This window comes from Cuculus canorus, chromosome 25 (genome assembly GCF_017976375.1).
Source record: "Cuculus canorus isolate bCucCan1 chromosome 25, bCucCan1.pri, whole genome shotgun sequence".
Lineage (NCBI taxonomy): Eukaryota > Metazoa > Chordata > Aves > Cuculiformes > Cuculidae > Cuculus > Cuculus canorus.
Window position 1 is genome coordinate 4,067,384 of NC_071425.1, and position 18,136 is coordinate 4,085,519.

At 65.0% G+C, this 18,136-nt stretch overlaps 2 protein-coding genes across 5 annotated transcripts; both read right to left on the minus strand.

Annotated features, from left to right (window-relative positions):
- Positions 1 to 175: 175 nt before the first annotated feature.
- Positions 176 to 8,292, minus strand: PLEKHH3 (pleckstrin homology, MyTH4 and FERM domain containing H3). 4 transcript variants are annotated; one of them, XM_054088140.1, is made up of 13 exons: positions 8,007 to 8,292; positions 5,556 to 5,611; positions 4,710 to 4,798; positions 4,352 to 4,546; positions 4,000 to 4,157; positions 3,766 to 3,889; positions 3,259 to 3,556; positions 2,950 to 3,157; positions 2,591 to 2,727; positions 2,347 to 2,467; positions 1,349 to 1,798; positions 1,085 to 1,207; positions 176 to 997 (listed from the first exon to the last, which is right to left on the minus strand). In XM_054088140.1, the coding sequence occupies exons 1-13, from the start codon at positions 8,154 to 8,156 to the stop codon at positions 815 to 817; spliced, it is 2,292 nt and encodes a 763-aa protein (XP_053944115.1). In that variant the 5' UTR covers positions 8,157 to 8,292; the 3' UTR covers positions 176 to 814. The 4 variants fall into 4 exon arrangements, with proteins under 4 accessions (XP_053944115.1, XP_053944113.1, XP_053944112.1 ...); XM_054088139.1 differs by having other exon boundaries at positions 177 to 997; positions 1,085 to 1,276; XM_054088138.1 differs by having other exon boundaries at positions 1,085 to 1,798; positions 2,600 to 2,727.
- A 3,595-nt stretch (positions 8,293 to 11,887) lies between these two features.
- Positions 11,888 to 14,767, minus strand: CCR10 (C-C motif chemokine receptor 10). The gene is made up of 2 exons (XM_009555466.2): positions 14,155 to 14,767; positions 11,888 to 13,201 (listed from the first exon to the last, which is right to left on the minus strand). The coding sequence occupies exons 1-2, from the start codon at positions 14,164 to 14,166 to the stop codon at positions 12,122 to 12,124; spliced, it is 1,092 nt and encodes a 363-aa protein (XP_009553761.1). The 5' UTR covers positions 14,167 to 14,767; the 3' UTR covers positions 11,888 to 12,121.
- Between the last annotated feature and the right edge of the window lie 3,369 nt (positions 14,768 to 18,136).

Here is an 18,136-nt window from a genome sequence, read left to right on the forward strand (position 1 = left end):
ATGCCAAAGGGCACAGCGAGCAGCCTGGCTCCCGCTTCCTGTCCCCAAGGACATGCTGTGCCGCTGCTGCCTGTCCCAGGCCCCGCTGCGGGGGAATCTGGCCCATCTTCGCCTCCCGCTGCTCCGAGACAGGAGGCTCAGCCTTTCCTTTGTGCATTTATTTAGAAAAACAACCAGCCAACCCCCCCCTCCCCTCCCCAAGACAGAACAGACAAACTTTACAGAGGCAACATTGAGGGGCCAAGCCCCAACCGTACCAGCGCCCACCCCGGCACCATGGGCCCCGCCATGGGGCCACCGCAAAGCAGCACGGCACGGCCACTCCGAGAGTTCAACGGCCCCCGAGGTGGCTCAGCCAAAAGCTGCCCGCAGCTTTCCAGGAGGGATGGGTTTTAGCGGACGGACAGACGATGGCACAGCACCACTGCCCAGCACCCTCTGCTCCAGCAGAGCTCCCCCGGGGCAGCAGGAGCCAGGGGGGAGAGGGCAGGGTTGCCAGGCAGTGCGAGTGCTGGAGGCGAAGGCACCGGGGGTATAGAGGACCAGGGGATGGGGACAAGCCTGGGGGGCAGTGTGGGGGACCCCGCTGCCCTCCAGGGAAAGTGCTGGAGACGTGGGTACAGGCGTCTCGAAATAAATTAAGGAAATGACCAGAAAGGCACCGGTGGTGCAGGGAGCGCAAGCCCTAAGCTCCCCATCCCTCTGCTCCAGGGAGCAGCTGGGGACCAGCACAGCCCTGCGCTCGCTGCCGGGCCAGCCGCCCTCCCCACGCCGGCCCTTGGGAGCACCCTGTGTGGCCACGCTGGCCACTGGGCTAGCTGCGGAAGGAGCCCGTGGGCGGCTGGTGCTGCCAGGGCCCGGCTGCAGGGCAGAGCGCTGGCGGTGGCATGGTGGGATTCGGGGCAGGGGGGCTGCTGGCCGGTTCCTGGGGCCGGGGCAGCTGCCGGGCGCCCGCGGAGGCGAGGTACGTGCTGAGGAGCTGGGCGATCTCGTCCACCTGCAGGGCAGAGGGGACACGCGGGATCAAACCCGGGCACCGCGCGGCACCGGTGGCAGGGAAGCGGGAGGGATGGCTGTGCCATACCTGGGAGGTCTCGAAGAGCAAGTCCTGGTCCTCCACAGAGAGGCGAAAGGTGCTGCTGTCGGAGGCGCCGAAGGAGGAGATGCGGCCATAGCAGAAGGTATCCAAAGGCTCAGGCTCTCCTGGCTTGTAGAGTGAGATGGCCTTGGCCCCGACGCCCAGCCAGAGCCGCTGGGGCCCGGCGCCAACCGGGCTCTGCGGGGAGAGGGCTGTCAGGGCTGCTGGGGGCCAGGGCTGCCCACCGCCCCTGCCCTGCCGGAGCCTCACCGCACGCAGGCCAACATCGAAGAGCGTGGAACCGAAGCCGGGCCACTCCCGCACCAGTGCCACGTAGGCAGCCATGGCCTCGGGCCGACCCATGCCCTGGAGCAGCTTCCACTTCTCCACGATCGCAGCCATGGTGCTGGCCCCCTCCTCGCGCAGGCGGCCTCGCAGGCGCTGGTCCCGCTCCGCCCGCTGCTTGGCCAACGCTTGTCCCCAGAGCCCGCCAGCCAGCAGCCCCGCACGCAGCCGGGCTCCCCGGCACTTGGAGGGTGGCCGGCGGCGAGGGGGAGGCAAGCGGGCGTGCAGCACGTGGGGTGGGAAGAGTTCCTCCAGGCGCGGGAAGGGAGCGTGGGTGGAGAAGTCGCTGTTGAGGCTCTGCAGGCGCAGCGCCGCCAGCGTCTGCAGCGTCTCTTCCGACGTGGGCACGTAACCCCGCAGCACCATCTCGTGCGCCTGCAGGAGGGGGGGGTGAGTTGGCAAGGCATGGCCACCTCGACACAGCCACCCCAGCATGGCACAGTCACCCTTGCAAGGCACAGCCATCCCTGCATGGCATGACACGGCTGCCCCAGCAAAGCCCCGTCGGCACAGCACAACGCTGCCACGCTGGCACAGCCATTGCACAGCCACCCTGGCATGGCCACTTTGGCATGGCACGATCACCCTAGCATAGTGTCGTGTGGTCACCCCAGCATGGTCACCCCAGCACAGCCACCCCAGCATGGCCACCCCAACATGGCATGGCAGAGCCACCCCAGCACGGCACAGCCATGGCCAACACTATCATGACCACCCCAGCATGGCATGGCACAGCCATCCCAGCACGGCACAGCCACGCCAACACTATCATGACCACCCCAGCATGGCATGGCACAGCCACCCCAGCACAGCACAGCCATGGCCAACACCAGCACGACCACCCCAGCATGGCATGGCACAGCCACCCCAGCACGGCACAGCCATGGCCAACACCAGCACGACCACCCCAGCATGGCTCTCACCTGCTCGAAGAGCAGTGCGAACTCCAGGCTGTCGCGTGGGACGTTGTCGGTGTCCAGGAAGCCGTAGTGTTTGAAGCAGAGCCGGCACGGCGGGTCCTGCTCTTGCTGCTCCCCAGCCAGGCTGCAACAGAAGGAATTGTCCCCATCAACACCAGGCAGGGGCACAGAGGTGTCCCCGCACTGTCCCCTCCCACCAATGCCCCCCGAGTCCCTCTTCCCATAGGCAGCAGAGCGGGACATTTACTTTTCAAACCTGGTGAGGACGTCGGCCAGCAGCGTGGTGCTGCCCACCGGCTGCTCCCGCCGCCGGGACTGCTCGTAGAGCGCAAAGAGGTTGGGGCTCTGGGAGAGCCCCAGGCGCGACACCAGCTCCCGGGCCACCTGGGGCGAGACAAAGGCAACCGACGGTGACCGCGCGTCCCTGGCCGCGGTGCTCAGGGCTGCAAAGGGACACAGACAGGTCATGGTGGGCAAAGGCAGGTGACCCTCAGCCCCTCTCTACCACGGCTCAGCTGGGAGAAACCCCCAGGAGCCCCCACTTCCCCCACCCCCATGTGCTGAAGAGTCCTGAGCCCCCTGCCTGGCACGGATCCTGCCCCTCACCTCCTCGGCCGTGGTGTGGGAGCTGATGGCCACACTGCAGGCAGGCGCTCCCGGGCAGTGCACGGTGCAAATCATCTCCTGCCTCCGCATCAGCACCAGGATCTCCTCCAGGGAGGGCACGCACTCCCGCCCCTTCGTCTTCTCCAGCGCCGCCCGGATAAAGCAGGCGTACTTGGCCATCTCCGAGGTGGGAAACCGGCACTCTGTCCTGCAAAAGATGCCAGGAGGGTCACGGTGGCACTGACCCCATGGGGGACCCAGCACTCGCTGAGCTCCCTGCCCGCAGCCAGGGGCTCTGCCAGCACTCGCCTGTCCAGGTGGAAGCGCAGGAAGCGCAGGACGGGTGGGGAGGGCAAGAAAGTGCAGCTCATGCAAGTGAGCAGCTGCCAGTAGTGCAGGTCGCCCTGCCCGCCCGGCGCCGGCGGCTCCGTGGTCTGCTTCACCAATTGGCAGTAGATCTCGTCCACGAGTGGCGGCAGGTCCAGGCAGGTCTGCAGGATGCCCTGCATCAGCGGCACTGGGTCCTGCTCCAATTCCAACTGCTGCAGCGAGTTGAAGAGCTTCACTGCCTCGTCGCGCAGTGTGGTGTAGCTGCGGATTCCAGGGGCTACGGGATAGAACAGGGGTTAACAGCCCTGTGGGCTTCCTGAAGATCCCCCTACCAGCAGCCAGGCGCTGCACCCTGGGCCGGATAGAGCCCAGACCAGCACCTTCCCATGCCATGCAGTGCCCAGACCTGCCCGGCTATCGCTCCCACCAGCCCGGGGCACAGGACCCCAGCAGCCCTGAGCATGGGACCCCCCGCCAGCCCCTCACCGCTTTGGTCCAGGCTGCCGTAGGGGAAGGGCAGGAGGGAAGCGTAGAGGGGGCTGCTGGTGTAACGCAGGATCGGGTTGCAGCGATAGATCTGCTCCAGGACCTCGGGGTTGCCACAGTGCTCCTGGAAGGGTGAAGCGATGGCAGCAGCTGCAGAGGGGCTGAGTGCCCAGCACAGGCACCCGAGACCATGGGGTCTCGACCACCCATCGCAGCCCTGTGCCGCAGGCTCACCTCGATGTCGCGCATGAGCAGCTGGGTGGGCGTCTGGACGGGAGCTTTGCTGCTAATGACCTTCTGGACGGCACACACCCAGCGCACAGCCTCGTTCAGGTGCTCCGTGTACAGATGGTAGCAATGCTTCCTGCCGAACACCTTCACGCTCCAGTAACCTGCGAGGGACAAAAGGCTCAACCGCTGCCCACCGATGCCATCACCCCAAGGATCCCAGCTCCAGACGGGCCTCTGGGTGCCCCAGGACATGGCACAGCCCCTTCGCTGGGTGACACAGTCCTCTTGGGGCTGGGAGGGCGATGTAGTAGGGCACGAGGGGCCAAAGCTCAACCAAGGGGTGCAGGCACCCTACCTGTCTCCTTGTAGGTCTGCTTGTCTGGCCAGAGCACAGAGCAGAGGCTGGTGAGAACGAGGGAGCCCAGCCGCCGGGCGCCCTTCTCCTTGCTGCTGTAATAGTCCAGGGAGTCGGGCGTCAGCACGAACCAGTATTTCCGAGGCCGGATCCAGGAGGTCTTCACGCTGCCCCGTACCTCCCGCTGCAGCCAGCCTGGGGTGGGGAAACCTCAGCCTCAGCCCCTGCCGCTGGCACCATCTGCTCCACCAGCTCTGGGTAAGTTCTGCCCATCCGGTGTCTCTGCCCCTCTGGGATGGGATCCAGTTGGGGCACAATCCTGCCAGCCCCATCTGTGCCCCAGCCGGGCTGTTCCCACCTTTCATGAGAGTGTCGGGATCATCCTCCACTGGCCCTGGACCCTTCTCCACGATGAGGCTGCGCATCTCCTCAGCGACGAGCAAGGACCTGGGGACAACACGGGGCTGAGCCCAGGTGCTCCCGGCGACTTCCCACAGCTCCCAAGCAGGGAACCAGCCCAGAGATTGGGGCGAACTGGGTCTTGAGGGGCTCCAGGCACCCCACAACCCCACGGTGGGAACGCAGCAAAGCCATCGGGTGCAGATGACCCTGGCTAAAAATAAGCTGTTTGCAGTCGCAACCCTGCCAAGGAATTCGGAAAATGAACAACCAGGAAGGAATGTTGGCAGCGGCGTCAGCACTGGAAGGACGGTGAGCAAGCAGGCCCCTGTGCCCCGGCACCCCGTGTCTCCCTGGGCACACAGGCGGCCGCAGGGCACAGCCTCTGCGGTGGACATGGCACAGCAGAGCCTCCCAGCCTCCTGGCACGGGAGGAGCCACACACGGTCCCCTTTGGCAAAGCTTGTGGCAGCCAAGCTATCCAGCATGGCAGAAGGATGGAGCCACGCCTGAGGATGAACAAGGGATAAGGATGGAGCGTGGCAGTCCTGCTCCACCATCCTCGGCTCTAACCCATAGACTGGCACAGCACGGTGCCAGTCCTGTGGGCAGGATGCTACAGCACAAGTTGGCACCAGTGCATCCTCCCCCCAGCGTGCCAGGCCCCCCGCTCCCCCAGCACCAAGCAGGGGACGTGACGCGATGCCCAGTGGGCACCACGCAGGGGACGTGACATGATGCCCAGTGGGCACCACGCAGGGGACATGATGTAATGCCCACTGGGCGCTATGCAGGGGTCACTCACCGCTCGGAGCCGCTGCTGCTGCGGGTGGGCTGGCTCAGGCTCACCTCCAGGGGACCCTGGGGAGGGAAAAGACATCTCAGCCCCATGTGCCTGGCACCCCAAATCGTCCCCTGATGACTGCTTGCCTCCTCACCACCCCAACTCTGGGCACAAAGGCACAGGCTTGCATCCTGCCACCATGGAGCAGAGACCCCCGATGCCACCGGGGCCGCAGCTGGGGCACCCCGGGGGCGCGGGGGCAGCCTCTGGGCGTGCTGGCTGCGTGTCCTCAGCTGACCCAGCACGCTGAATACCGTGCAGAATTGCACAAGGTCAGTGCTGAGTAATACGCTTACGGCACAAAGTCCAATTGTAATGGGGCCGCTGACTTCCTGCCCGAGGCGGTGGGACGCGGCGCAGGGATGTCCCTGGCCCCGCAGCGGGACGGAGGCCGGTTCCTCCTTGTGCAGCACAACTTGACGTAGACGGTGGCGTTCACGTGGTGACCACGGCACACGTGCTGGGACACGAGGCAGGGCCCAGGCACGGGCAGGCACTGGCTCTGGCAGGGCATGCCGCGGTGCGGGGATGCGGCAGTGCCGGGAGATGTGGCTGCTCCATCCCTGGAGGTGTTCAATGCAAGGTTGGATGGGGCTTGGAGCAACGGGATCCAGTGGGAGGTGTCCCTGCCTATGGCAGAGGGGCTGGAACTGGATGGGCTTTAAGATCCCTTCCAAACCAAACCATTCCGTGATTCTATGTGCGGGCATTCCCACCAGCTGCAGCCTAACAGGGCAGCCGGAGGCACGACAGGCTGGAGCGCGCCATGGAACACCAAGAAAAAGACACGGCTGCTAAAAATAGTGGCAGGGAGCAGAGAGCCGCTGCAGGTACGGCTGCGCCGCAGCGCCAGGCGCCGCTGACCCATGGCATTAAGGGCACCTGTCACACAGCACCAGCGCCCATGCACGGGGCCAGATCCTGCAGTGACCGTCCCGCTGCCGGGGAGGGCTCCATGTGGTCCCACGTGTCTGCGGGCACGGAGACAGTGCCCAGCTCCTCAGCCACGGGAGGAGGAGGTGGCGGTGGTGTCCGGCTCCTTCGCAGGGATATAAATAAACTGGAGAGGAGCCGCAGCGGCAGGGCCAGGGCAGCCGCTCCCACGCTCCCAGGAAGAGGCGGTTAGCGCTGCGGGTTTCCGAGGACTCTCCCCAGCAAAGGGCTCCGCAGGGAGCTGGCGTCACGGCCACCCACGCCAGCCAGAACCTCTGGAACCAGCAGAACCCATGGGACTCAAGAAGCTCAAAGACAGCTCCTGCTGCGTCCATGCCCTTGGCACCACCACCAGTGCCTGGAGATCCTAGCTCCAACCCTGCCGCTGTTCCTGCTGTCCCACAGGGCTGGCACCGCTTCCAGAAGATGGCACAGGGGGTCTCAGAGCCACTCGCAGCCCTGCGTCGCCTGGTCGTGCTGCAGACCCCACGTTGTGCATGGGGAGAGGGGCTGCAGCTAGCGGGACGGCGCTGTCACCACCTCCTGCGTCCCATCCGGGCAGGGACGCAGCCCTGTGGCTGTGGGTGCAGGAGGCAGCTCGATGGGCAGGAGGAACCCCAAGGAACCGGGGTTCCCCACACCACTCCACCTTATCAGCCATCCCACACGCAGCCCAGCCGGAGGAAGCGCCGGTTTCCGTTGCTCCGCTTCCCTAAACAGAGGAAGCAGCCAGAGTGGGGAGATCCAAGCGTGCTCCCCGCGCCTGGCACGTGCTCCTGGGGCGCTGCGTGCCGGGAACAGCCTCGGCCTGCTCCGGCAGGTCTGCATGGCCGGAGGAACCTGTCCCATGGGGACCCTCCGCACCATGGCCAACCTGACCTCCACAAGAGCGCAGGGCAGGTAGGGTCCCACTTCAGGATCTGGTATTGGCTGCCCCACGCTCCGGCAGTCCCAGCTGCCCCCGAGGTGCACGACCCAATAGCAACAGCCTCATGGTGTGGGATCCAGTACCGGCTGCCCCCACAGCACGGGAATCCGGTATCACCAGTACTGTGGCGCAGGAATCCGGTACCACCAGCCTCTGTTGGGTGGGAATCTGGTACCACCAGCCCCACGGTGCGGGAATCTGCTACCACCAGCCCTTTTTGGGTGGGAATCTGGTACCGCCAGCCCCCACGGTGCGGGAATCTGCTACCACCAGCCCCACGGTGTGGGAATCCGGTCCCGCCAGCCCCACGGCCCCTGCCCCGAGGAGCAGGCAGGCACCGGGCAGGGCAGGCACCGGGCAGGGCATCTCCCGGCAATGCCCATTGCTCGGGCTCCGGCTGCATCCCAGCACCCACCGACCCCGCACCGCTCTCCAGCCCGGACCCCGCTCTGCTCCCGCAGCCCCGGTTCCCCGCAGGCTCCCCCGCACCCTGCGCCGAGGGCAGCCCCGGGACGCGCCCGGGCAGGAGGAGCGCCGGTGCCCGGTCCCACCTGGTCCCCCTGGGCTCGGAGCTCGAAGGACACCTCCTCCTCGTCGTCGTCGGCCTCCGCTTCCCGGTCGGTCTCGCCGTAGTCCCGCCGCAGCAGCGTGAAGCCCTGCCGGCAGCACAGCAGCCACCACAGCCCGCCCGGGAACGGCATCGCCCCGCCGGCACCGCGCGGCACCGGGACGGGACGGGACCCGCCCGCACCGCGCACCGGACACCGCCACCGGCCCCGCCACCGCCCCGGGCGGGCAGGGAGCGTCACCGGGAGCCGCCGAGCGCCGCCAATCGCCGCCCGGGGTGGAGCCAGAGCGGCCGTCCGTGCGTCACCGGGCGGGGGCGGCACCGGGAACGGAGCTACCGGAGACGGGAGCGGGGCAGCGGCACCCAGTGAGGGCAAAGTACCGGGCACCGGCAGCCAGTGAGGGCAAAGCACCGGGAACGGAGCTACCGGAGGCGGGAGCGGGGCAGTGGCACCCAGTGAGGGCAAAGGCACCGGGCACGGGGCACCGGCACCCAATGTGGGCAAAGGCACCGGGCACGGGGCACCGGCGTCCATTGTGGGCAAAGGCACCAGGCACGGGGCACCGGCACCCAATGTGGGCAAAGGCACCGGGCACCGGGCACTGGCACCCATTGTGGGCAAAGGCACCGGGCACCGGCACCCAATGTGGGCAAAGGCACCAGGCACGGGGCACCGGCACCCATTGTGGGCAAAGGCACCGGGCACCGGGCACTGGCACCCATTGTGGGCAAAGGCACCGGGCACTGGCACCCAGTGAGGGCAAAGGCACCGGGCACAGGGCACCGGCACCCAATGTGGGCAAAGGCACTGGGCACGGGGCACTGGCACCCATTGTGGGCAAAGGCACCAGGCACCGGCACCCAATGTGGGCAAAGGCACCGGGCACTGGCACCCAATGTGGGCAAAGGCACCGGGCACGGGGCACCGGCGTCCATTGTGGGCAAAGGCACCGGGCACTGGGTACTGCCTGCACCCGGTATGGGCACTAGCACTGGACACCAGGCACCCAGTGTGGGCAAAGGCACCAGGCACGGGGCACTGCACAGCGTCTGCACCCCACTGGGTACCCGGTGTGGGCACCGGGCACCGGGTACTGCCTGAGCCCTGTATGGGCAAAGGCATCAGGCTCTGCCTGTGCTCGGTGTGGGCACTGGCACCAGGCGCCCAGTGTGGGCACTGGCAATGAGCACCGAGTACTGCCTGTGCCCAGTATGGGCACTGGTACCAGGCACCCAGTGTAGTCACCGAGCACGTGTACTGCCTGCACCGAGCACCGTGTACTGCCGGGCACCAGCACTGAGCACCATCCAGGGCACCGGCACCGGGCACCGGGCACTGGGCACCATATGCACCTGGCATGGGCACCAGCACCAGGCACCAGCCCCATGCCTGGCAGAGTGCGCCGATTCTAGTCGCCCTGATCTTTTCCTGGTCATGGTGTCAAGCATCCCCGCGGCCTCAGTGCCACGTGCTGCCCTGCTGTGCCGCAGCCCTGGTGGATCAAACTGGTGCAGTGCAGGGCCATGTGCCGGTGCGCAGCACCACGGGCGCCCAGGTTGGGCAGCAGGAGGGTGCCAGGAGCAGGCAAGGGCTCTGCAGGCACGAGGGCAGTGGGACTGGGGAGCCCTGGTGTGCTGGTCCTCCTGGCACCCTGGTGGGGTCACAGCCATTGCTGTAACGAAGCTGTGCAGCTCAGCATCCTCAAGCCCTGGTTTCCGTGGCAGCGCCCAGGCCCCAGCCCCGCTGGCAGATCCCAGAAGGGGTTAAGCACAGCAGCTGCAGTCCTGGCTCGGGATACAGCTGTTGGGTCAACCCCGGCTCTAGGAGCCCGTGGTGCTGGGATGCGCACGCAGGAAGCGCTGGCTGCCAGCTCACCGCCCACGCAGCCAGCACTGGGCCTGTGCCGGGCGCTGAGCGCTGCTGTGGGGCTGGTGGGGCAGCCAGGGCACACGGGCAGAGCGGCTGGGGCGTGGGCACCGGGCATGGGCACCAGGCTGAGGGATGTGTGGAGACAGTGGCACGGCTCTGGGACCAACCCTGGCATTGCCATGGGGCCAGCCAGTCCTGGCATAGCTCTGGGACCAACCCTGGCATTGCTATGGGGCCAGCCAGCCCTGGCACGGCTCTGGGACCAACTCTGGCATTGCCATGGGACCAAACAGCCCTGGCACAGCTCTGGGACCAACCCTGGCATTGCCATGGGGCCAAACAGCCCTGGCACAGCTCTGGGACCAACCCTGGCATTGCCATGGGACCAAACAGCCCTGGCACAGCTCTGGGACCAACCCTGGCATTGCCATGGGGCCAGCCAGCCCTGTCATGGCTCTGGGACCAACCCGGGCATTACCATGGGGCCAGCCAGCCCTGGCATGGCTCTGGGACCAACCCTGGCATTGCCATGGGGCCAGCCAGCCCTGGCATGGCTCTGGGACCAACCCTGGCATTGCCATGGGGCCAGCCAGCCCTGGCATGGCTCTGGGACCAACCCTGGCATTGCCATGGGGCAGCCAGCCCTGGCACAGCTCTGGGACCAACCCTGGCATTGCCATGGGGCAGCCAGCCCTGGCACAGCTCTGGGACCAACCCTGGCATTGCCATGGGGCAGCCAGCCCTGGCATAGCTCTGGAACCAACCCTGGCATTGCTATGGGGCCAGCCAGCCCTGGCATGGCTCTGTGTCAACTCTGGCATTACTGTCATTGGGACTAAGGGTGAAGGCAGGGGACACGCAGGGGGACAGTCAGGGGGACAGGCAGGGGACAGGCAGGGGACAGGCAGGGGGACAGGCAGGGTGCAGGCAGGGTGCAGGCAGGGGACAGGCAGGGGACAGGCAGGGGGACAGGCAGGGTGCAGGCAGGGGACAGGCAGGGGGACAGGCAGGGTGCAGGCAGGGTGCAGGCAGGGTGCAGGCAGGGGACAGGCAGGGTGCAGGCAGGGGACAGGCAGGGGACAGGCAGGGTGCAGGCAGGGTGCAGGCAGGGGACAGGCAGGGGACAGGCAGGGGGACAGGCAGGGGACAGGCAGGGGACAGGCAGGGGGACAGGCAGGGGACAGGCAGGGTGCAGGCAGGGGACAGGCAGGGGGACAGGCAGGGGACAGGCAGGGTGCAGGCAGGGTGCAGGCAGGGGACAGACAGGGTGCAGGCAGGGTGCAGGCAGGGGACAGGCAGGGGGACAGGCAGGGTGCAGGCAGGGGACAGGCAGGGGGACAGGCAGGGTGCAGGCAGGGTGCAGGCAGGGGACAGGCAGGGTGCAGGCAGGGGACAGGCAGGGGACAGGCAGGGGACAGGCAGGGTGCAGGCAGGGGACAGGCAGGGGACAGGCAGGGTGCAGGACGCGGTTCTGCTGCCGCCTGCAGGCACCCTCGGCCACTCACGGGCGGGCTCGGGGCTTCCCCCTCCCCGCCCCTCAACCTCCCCCGGCAACACCCGCCCGCCCCGAGGCAGCACTCACTCTCCGGGACTCGACTGGGTTTATTGGGAGGGATGGGAAGCAGCTGCTTGCCCGGGCCCTGCTGTGAGCATCCCTCATCCCGTGCTCACCTGCACCGCACAGCCCCTGGGGTACGGGTGACATTGCATGGTCCCCTAGAGCACAGGTGACATTGCAGGGTCCTCCAGGACATGTGTGACAATGGATGGTCCCCCTAGAGCACAGGTGACATTGCAGGGTCCTGCAGGGCATGTGTGACAATGGATGGTCCCCTAGAGCACAAGTGTCATTGCAGGGTCCTCCAGGGCATGTGTGACAATGCATGGTCCCCCGAGAGCACAGGTGACATTGCAGGGTCCTCCAGGGCATGTGTGACAATGCATGGTCCCCTAGAGCACAGGTGTCATTGCAGGGTCCCCCGAAGCATGCGTGACATCGCAGGGTCCCCTCCCGTCGTGGTGCTGCTCTTAGCAGGGAGCGTGGGTGCTGCAGAGCTGCTCTGCCCGTGCGCTGTGGGCACCGCGCGGGTTGTTTGGCGCTACCCCTGGCAGACTGCTCTGCCCAAGGCCCAGGACAGGTCCATGCACCGAGTCTCTCTCCCCAGGGAGGCACGGAGGGGCCAAGTTGCCGGGTGCTGGTGGCTGCCCCGATTGTGGGCACCACATCCCTACACCACATCCTGGCAGGTGGAGAGCAAAGTCCGCTGACGGGGACTGGAGCAGCCGGGACAGCGTGGCTCGAGGGGTCCCACGCATCCAGCATCGCTTGCCAGCAGCCACAATTCCTGGCGGAAGCGCTGGCCCAAGAAGGCGTAGAGCAAGGGGTTGAGGCAGCAGCGCAGGTAAGCCAGCCCGCCGGTCACCAGCAGTGCCAGATCCTTGCGGCGGCTCTGGGCACAGCTCAGCTCCCAGCTGGCCAGCAGCTCGGCCGCATCCAGCAGCACCATCAGGCTGTGGGGCAACTGCAGAGCCACAAACACCAGCACGAGGGCCAACAGCACCCGCAGCGCCCGATGGGGCTGAGCACCACGAGCTGCCAGCAGCGTCCGAGCCACAGCCGCGTAGCAGCTCACCATTACCAGGAAGGGCAGTGCAAAGCCCAGGACCACCTGCACCAGGTTGGTGGCCCCTTGAGCCGCCCGCGAGACCCCCTGGGGAAAGACGACACGGCAGAGCCGAAGGTCCTGGTGCTGTTCTGCTTGACCGTAGACAAACTGGGGCAGTGCCAGCAGCAGTGCCAGCAGCCAGGCCAGCCCTGCCGTCAGCCAGCCGTTGCGGCGAGCCCGCGGGCGCAGGCGGCAAGCAGCCGGCACCCGCACGATGGCCACGTAGCGGTCCACGCTTATGCAGGTGAGGAAGAGGAAGCCGCTGTAGAAGTTGAGTGCGTAGACGCCCTGCAGCGCCTTGCAGGCTGCCGTGCCCGGGGACCAGCCCTGCAGCGTGTCGGTGATGGCGAAGGGCAGCGTCAGGAGCAGCAGGAGGTCGGACAAGGCGAGGTGCAGGAGGCAGACATCGGTGATGCTGTGTGCCCGGCGGTAGCGAGTGTGCGTGAGCAGCACCAGCCCGTTGCCTACGGTGCCCAGCAGCAAGAGCAGCAAGTAGACGGCTGGCTGGTAGGTGCGGGCAAAGCCCTGCACCACCTGCTTCTCGCAGAGCTCAGGCAGCAGGTTCTCCCACGTGTACCCGTCATCCCATGGGTAGAAGTCGGTGGTGAGGGTCAGCTCTGTCACAGCAGAGCTGGGAGTCGCCTGTGCAGAGGGAGGATGAGCAAGGGGTGCAGCACCCAGGGCAGCCTCCTCCGCCCAGCCCCACCGTGGTGAGCCCCATGTGGTTTCTGTCTCACACCCACTCCAACACAGCAAGTCCGCTGTGCTCAGTCATTATGAGAGTGACCACACGCTTCCTGAGCAGCCGCCTGTGGTGCAGAGCCGGTGGGGAGACGTGACCGTGACTGCGGCGTCCCCGGCATAGCACCACGTCCCATGACGTGGTCCCATAGCACCATGTCCCGCTGTAGCAGAGCTGCTCAGCCAGCCTCAGTCTCCCCATGCTGCTGGACCCCACGACTCCATGCCTGCATCCCAAAAGTGCATGTGGGGACCTGCCCGGAGCATCCACCCACCCATGTATGGCCCTGGGGACCCTGGTGCCAGCGCAGCCCCACACTGCCTGGTCCTGCTCCCAGCCAGGGAGGTCCTGGGGCTTCCCACTGCCACACACACATTGCATGCAGCTGTGCATGGTGCTCCTGGCTCCCAGCTTCTCAGTCCTGCTCCAGGGTGGAGGAACAGCACTGCAGACCGGCACTTGGAGAGCCAAGACCCCATTGCCATGAAGATCGGGCTTCAGCACAGCTCTGGCTCAGGGCAGCCTCACACAGCAGTTTAACTCTGGCTCCTGTCAGCGGACCCTGGTGGCTGAGCCTGATCCCCCTTGGCTTTCAGGCCACAGGTGGGATCTAAACCCAGCACTGGGGCACCCAGTTGACTCCCTGTTGACTCCCCAGAAGCTCCCCCAGCCTGTTCCCTGCTCCATGCACCTGGGGCTTGGAGCACTGGGTGCTGCTCTGCATCCCCAGGAGCTTTGCCTTTCAGCCCAAACCCACCCAACTCACTAGAGAACCAATTAAAAGCAACAAAGAAAGCCAGACAAGGGGGTCCCAGCCCAGCCCCCAGCAAACCCCCTCCCCACGGCCCCTCACCTCCTCCTGCATCGCGCAGCAGGACCTTTCCCCTGGCTGAAGGGTCTGGAGGTGTTAGTGTCTCTGTGTTCTACACCCTGTGGTTTGACCACATGCGCTGCTCCCGATACCGAGAGCGGTGCAGAGCACAAGCCCAGCCCCACGAGAGGAAGGCGAGGAGGCATATACCACCTTGCTCCGGAGCCCGTCCTGTGTTTTCTACTTTGTAGTAGGCTTGCATCTGTGTGCTGAGGACAGAAATAGCAGCTCTGCTCAGCCTGTGTCACACCGGGATGGGGGACAAAGCTGGGGCCACCCAATTAGGGGATGTGGGGTCCAGCTGAGGGCACCCAGTGCATTCAGGAGACCCCAGCCCACCCCGGGGCTGTTTGCAGCTCCTGCCCCACGGCAGGAGTTGTGTCCATGGGTCCTGAGTGGAGGCTGGAGGGAGCAGAGCCAAAGAGAGGCGCGTGGGCTTCTCAGGGCTGGCGCTGTGCCGGACACAGGGAGGATGCTGGTCCTCTGGGAGCAGAAGAGCTGCATTGGTTCCAGGAATGGCTCATCCTGACGGGAAAACACGGTGCTTCCAGGGAATTTGGTGGTTGCTGGTCCTAAGTGTCCACCTCTCCCAGGAGTCCCAGCCCTGCCCTGCACGCCCATGCTCCTGCACCCCTCAACCTCACATCCTCACTCCCCCCACCCAATACCCCTGGCGCTGGGCAGGCGTGTTGGTGGTTGTTGACAACAAAATTCCCAGCTTCTCATTAAGGGGCAGATTAATTCCCGTGGGGCACACGCCCCACTTTCTTCTCCGCAGGGGGAAGCAAATTGATCCCTGGCTTTAAGGGGCTTTCTGCTGTAATCCTTCAATTCCCTTTTCTCTTCCCGACAGCCGTCTTCGCTGTGGCTTATCCCTGCTCTGCCCTCGCCCTCCCGCTGCCTCCAGCCGGGCGAGGGGACCAGCAGGATCCGTGTCGTGGGGCTGTGGACCTGCAGCCTGGAGGGAGCATTTTCTCCCTCTGTACTCGGCACTGGTGAGACCGCACCTCGAGTACTGTGTTCAGTTCTGGACCCCTCACCACAAGAAGGATGTTGAGGCTCTGGAGTGTGTCCAGAGAAGAGCAACGAAGCTGGTGAGGGGCTGGAGAACAAGGGTTACGAGGAGCGGCTGAGAGAGCTGGGGGTGTTCAGCCTGGAGAAGAGGAGGCTGAGGGGAGACCTTATTGCTCTCTACAACTGCCTGAAAGGAGGTTGTGGAGAGGAGGGAGCTGGGCTCTTCTCCCAAGTGACAGAGGACAGGACAAGGGGGAATGGCCTCAAGCTGCGCCAGGGGAGGGTCAGACTGGATATCAGAAAAAAATTCTTCATGGAAAGAGTCATTGGGCACTGGAACAGCTGCCCAGGGAGGGGGTCGAGTCGCCTTCCCTGGAGGTGTTTAAGGAACGGGTGGATGAAGTGCTGAGGGACATGGTTTAGGGAGTGTTAGGAATGGTTGGACTCGATGATCCAGTGGGTTCTTTCCAACATGGTGATTCTATGGAGAGCATCTGGCCCCTTGGCCCCTGGGGGTCACCAGGGCTCTTTTCTGAAGGCTTTGTCCCTCTCCCCAGCTCTTTCTGCAGCACAAGGACACTGGCTGTGGACCTTTGCTCTGGAGGTGCCATCCTGCCTCCTGGGGGAATGGGAGGGAAGAGGGTGCTGGGGCAAATGCTGGCCCTGTGCTCAGCTCTGGGTGCAGAGCAGGGACCCTGTGTGGCCCAGTTGGGACCATCACAGACCAGACCCAGCACAGGGATGGGACGTGGGTCTCTGGCCACAGCAGACATCACCCCTGGGGAGTCTGGATCTCCTGGGGACGGATCCCAGGTGCTGCGAGGGTCTGGGGGAGAAGAGGACCAGTGCCCATGGCCCTGGCACGTGGCTCCTGCTCCCGGTAGCAGAATCCTGGTGCACCACTGGCTGCACCTGGGGCTTTCAGTTCTCTCTTTCGCCTGTGAGCCCCAGCCTTGGCTCTGCTCATGCAGGAAGCAGCCTCAGCACCCTCTGCCTGCAGGTGACAGCCGTGCTCCCCTGCCTGGTGCCACCCAGGTGCCTGGCATGCTGGGCAGCACCTCACCAGGCACAGCCACACCAAGCTCCTGCCCAGCACCCAGAGCCTGCTTGGACCCAGTGGTCCCCAGTGCATCTCCATGTCCAGGGATCTGAGCAGCCTGGACCGCTGGGCTGAGACCAATGGGACGAGGTTCAACACGGCCAAATGCCGGGTCCTGTACTTGGGGCACAACCACCCTGTGCAGCTACAGACTGGGGGAAGAGCGGCTGGAGAGCTGCACGGAGGAGAAGGACCTGGGGGTGTTGGTCGACAGCGACTGACCATGAGCCAGCAGTGTGCCCAGGGGGCCAAGAAGGCCAATGGCATCTTGGCTTGGATCAGAAATGGGGTCACCAGCAGGGCCAGGGAGGGGATTCTGCCCCTGGACTCAGCACTGGTGAGACCGCACCTCGAGTACTGTGTTCAGTTCTGGGCCCCTCACCACAAGAAGGATGTTGAGGCTCTGGAGTGTGTCCAGAGAAGAGCAACGAAGCTGGTGAGGGGGCTGGAGAACAAGGGTTACGAGGAGCGGCTGAGAGAGCTGGGGGTGTTCAGCCTGGAGAAGAGGAGGCTGAGGAGAGACCTTATTGCTCTCTACAACTGCCTGAAAGGAGGCTGTGGAGAGGAGGGAGCTGGGCTCTTCTCCCCAGTGACAGAGGACAGGACAAGGGGGAATGGCCTCAAGCTGCACCAGGGAACGGTCAGACTGGATATCAGGAAAAGATTTTCACAGCAAGGGTCATGGGGCGCTGGCAGAGGCTGCCCAGGGAGGGGGTGGAGTCCCCATCCCTAGAGAGGTTTAAAAGACAGGTAGAAGAGGTGCTTAGGGACATGGTTTAGTGGCAGACAGGAATGGTTGGACCCTGATCCAAAAGGTCTTTTCCAACCTGGTGATTCTATGATTCTATGATTCCAGCCCTCAGGGCTGCATCCTGGGAGGGGGGCACACAGAGCACCGTGGGGTCTGTGGGGCAGGCAGCGTATGTAGGCCACATGGCTACCAGCCCCCCCCTCCCTTCCCATCCCCTCCGTGGTTGTCTGGGGATGTTTGTGAATAGAGAGAGGCTAAATCCCATCTTCTGCACCACTGGAGACACAGGCGACCCCAAAACCCGCAGGTCTTAATCTGTGGCTTGATTACAAACTGCTGCCACATCTGCTGCGGGGGGGCCGGCGGGCGCGCTCCAACCCCCCCTCTGCTGCGGGCGCTGGGTGCCTAAGCCACATCTGCGGGGGGGTCACACCGAGAGGGGAGCATCCTGTCTGCTCCGGACACATCAGTGCAGCACATCTTGGGGGAGGTGTAACACCAGGGGGGTTACAGTGGGTGGGTCGCATCTGCAAGGGGGGTCACATCAGAAGGGGGGGGTCAGATTTAGGGAGTCACATATTGGGGTGGTGTAGCATCAGGGGGGTCACAGCTGGTGGGTCGCATCTGCCACGGAGTCACATTGAGAGGAGGGTCACATCTGGGGAGTCAATGGGGGGGGTCACATCTCTGAGGGGTCAGGAATGATGTCACATCATGTGGGGTCACATCTGAGGGGGTTGCATTGGGGGGTTATATTGGAAAGGGGGGAACATCTGGAGAGTGGCATCTTGGGGGTGGTGTAACATCAGAGGGGTCACAGCGGGTGGGTCACATCCGCCAGGGAGTCACATTGCGAGGAGGGTCACATCTGGGGAGTCAATGGGGGGGTCACAGCTGTGAGGGGTCACATCTTGGAGTGATGTAACATCTCGTAGGGTCACATCTCAGGGAGTCACATTGGGGGACCACAATGGAAGAGGGGGGCACATCTGGAGAGTCATGTGTTGGGCGTGGTGTAACGTCAGGGGGTTATAGTGAGTGGGTCACAACAGAAGATGGGGGCACATCTGGGGAGTCACATATTGGGGATGGTGTAACAT

Excerpts from the sequence above, each read along its gene's own strand:
- PLEKHH3 (XM_054088137.1), bottom strand. The coding sequence starts at position 8,156 with ATGCCGTTCCCGGGCGGGCTGTGGTGGCTGCTGTGCTGCCGGCAGGGC. Across the intron at positions 2,728-2,949 it reads CCCACACCACGGCCGAGGAG|GTGGCCCGGGAGCTGGTGTC; the intron begins GTGAGGGGCAGG and ends GTCTCGCCCCAG. Across the intron at positions 2,468-2,590 it reads GTCCTCACCAGGTTTGAAAA|CCTGGCTGGGGAGCAGCAAG; the intron begins GTAAATGTCCCG and ends CTTCTGTTGCAG.